At 59.2% G+C, this 1,065-nt stretch overlaps 1 protein-coding gene across 1 annotated transcript in view; it reads right to left on the reverse strand.

The window, feature by feature from the left end:
- Positions 1-795: 795 nt before the first annotated feature.
- MNEG_13021 (hypothetical protein) overlaps positions 796-1,065 on the reverse strand; it is a gene marked incomplete at both ends in the record, with an annotated part of 4,858 nt that continues 4,588 nt past the window's right edge. The window contains one exon of the mRNA XM_014038507.1: positions 796-894. Coding sequence (XP_013893961.1) covers positions 796-894 — 99 coding nt within the window. The remainder of the gene's footprint in view (positions 895-1,065) is intronic.

Raw genomic sequence — 1,065 nt, forward strand, 5'->3', positions numbered from 1 at the left:
GTCCCGAGCAGCGGGAGGTGCGGGAATTGGGGGTTGGTGCCGGATCTGGGGCCGGGTGGGAGGGGCCGGGCGCATGCATGCAGAGGCGTGGGCGGCGGCCCCTACTGCATGAAGCCCTCTGACAATCGCAACGTCCATGACTCACCCCGGCCGCTGACTGCAGCGGCTTGCCCCCACGCAGCACAAACACACCCTGATTGCCAGCCCGGCCTACAGCACAGCCAGCCGTGAAAAGTGTACACTATTCAAAACATGCGCTGACATACGGCATGTCTGTTGATTGTAATTTGAACAAGCGCTCACCACCTCATTGAGGCAGGACTTGTAGGGGCTGGTCGCGCCCGTGATGGGCAGGCCCCTCACGTAGTCAAAGGCCGGGGCGCCGCTGGGGCCAAAGTACACCGGGCGGCCCCGCACCAGCATCAGCAGGCTGGAGGTTGTGTGTGTGTGTGTGTTTCCGTGTGTGTGTGTGTGTAGTTGCGTGCGTGTGAGTTTTGTGAAGTGCAAAGTCAGGAGGGTCGACACTAAACAAATTACTCATGGACATGCTGAGGATCTGATATCTGCGAATGCCAACATGTGGGGCAAGATAGTTGTGAGCCTCCGGCACATTCGCACAGACACTGCTGTCTGGCAGTGAGCTACCATACCGCTGAAGTCGCCCCTATGTACCACTCATAGAGGCAGGGCCCACACAAGCCTCCCTCCACACGCACACACACGTATGTGGGTGCACCCATGTGGGCCCCAGGTGTCACACATCCCAGGTGCCAATTCACAAAGATGTGCCCTCTCTCACGTGTCGAAGAGGCTGAATGCGTAGGAAGTGGGCGAGTGTACCGTGGCGATGACGGTGACGCCGCCGTCAGACAGCGCCTTGAGCACGGTGATGACCTGGAGTGTGAGACGTCAGTGATTGTGCGTGCGTGTGTGTATGCGCAGTGGTTGTGTTTCTGCATGTGTTTGTGTACGCTCGCGCGTGCGCTCCCGTGTGTGTGCGTGTGTGTGTGTGTGTGTGTGTGCGTATGTGTGTGCGTGTGTGTGCGCGCGTGTGTGTGTGTGTGC

This window comes from Monoraphidium neglectum (genome assembly GCF_000611645.1).
Source record: "Monoraphidium neglectum strain SAG 48.87 unplaced genomic scaffold scaffold03576, whole genome shotgun sequence".
In the NCBI taxonomy this organism is placed as follows: Eukaryota; Viridiplantae; Chlorophyta; class Chlorophyceae; order Sphaeropleales; family Selenastraceae; genus Monoraphidium; species Monoraphidium neglectum.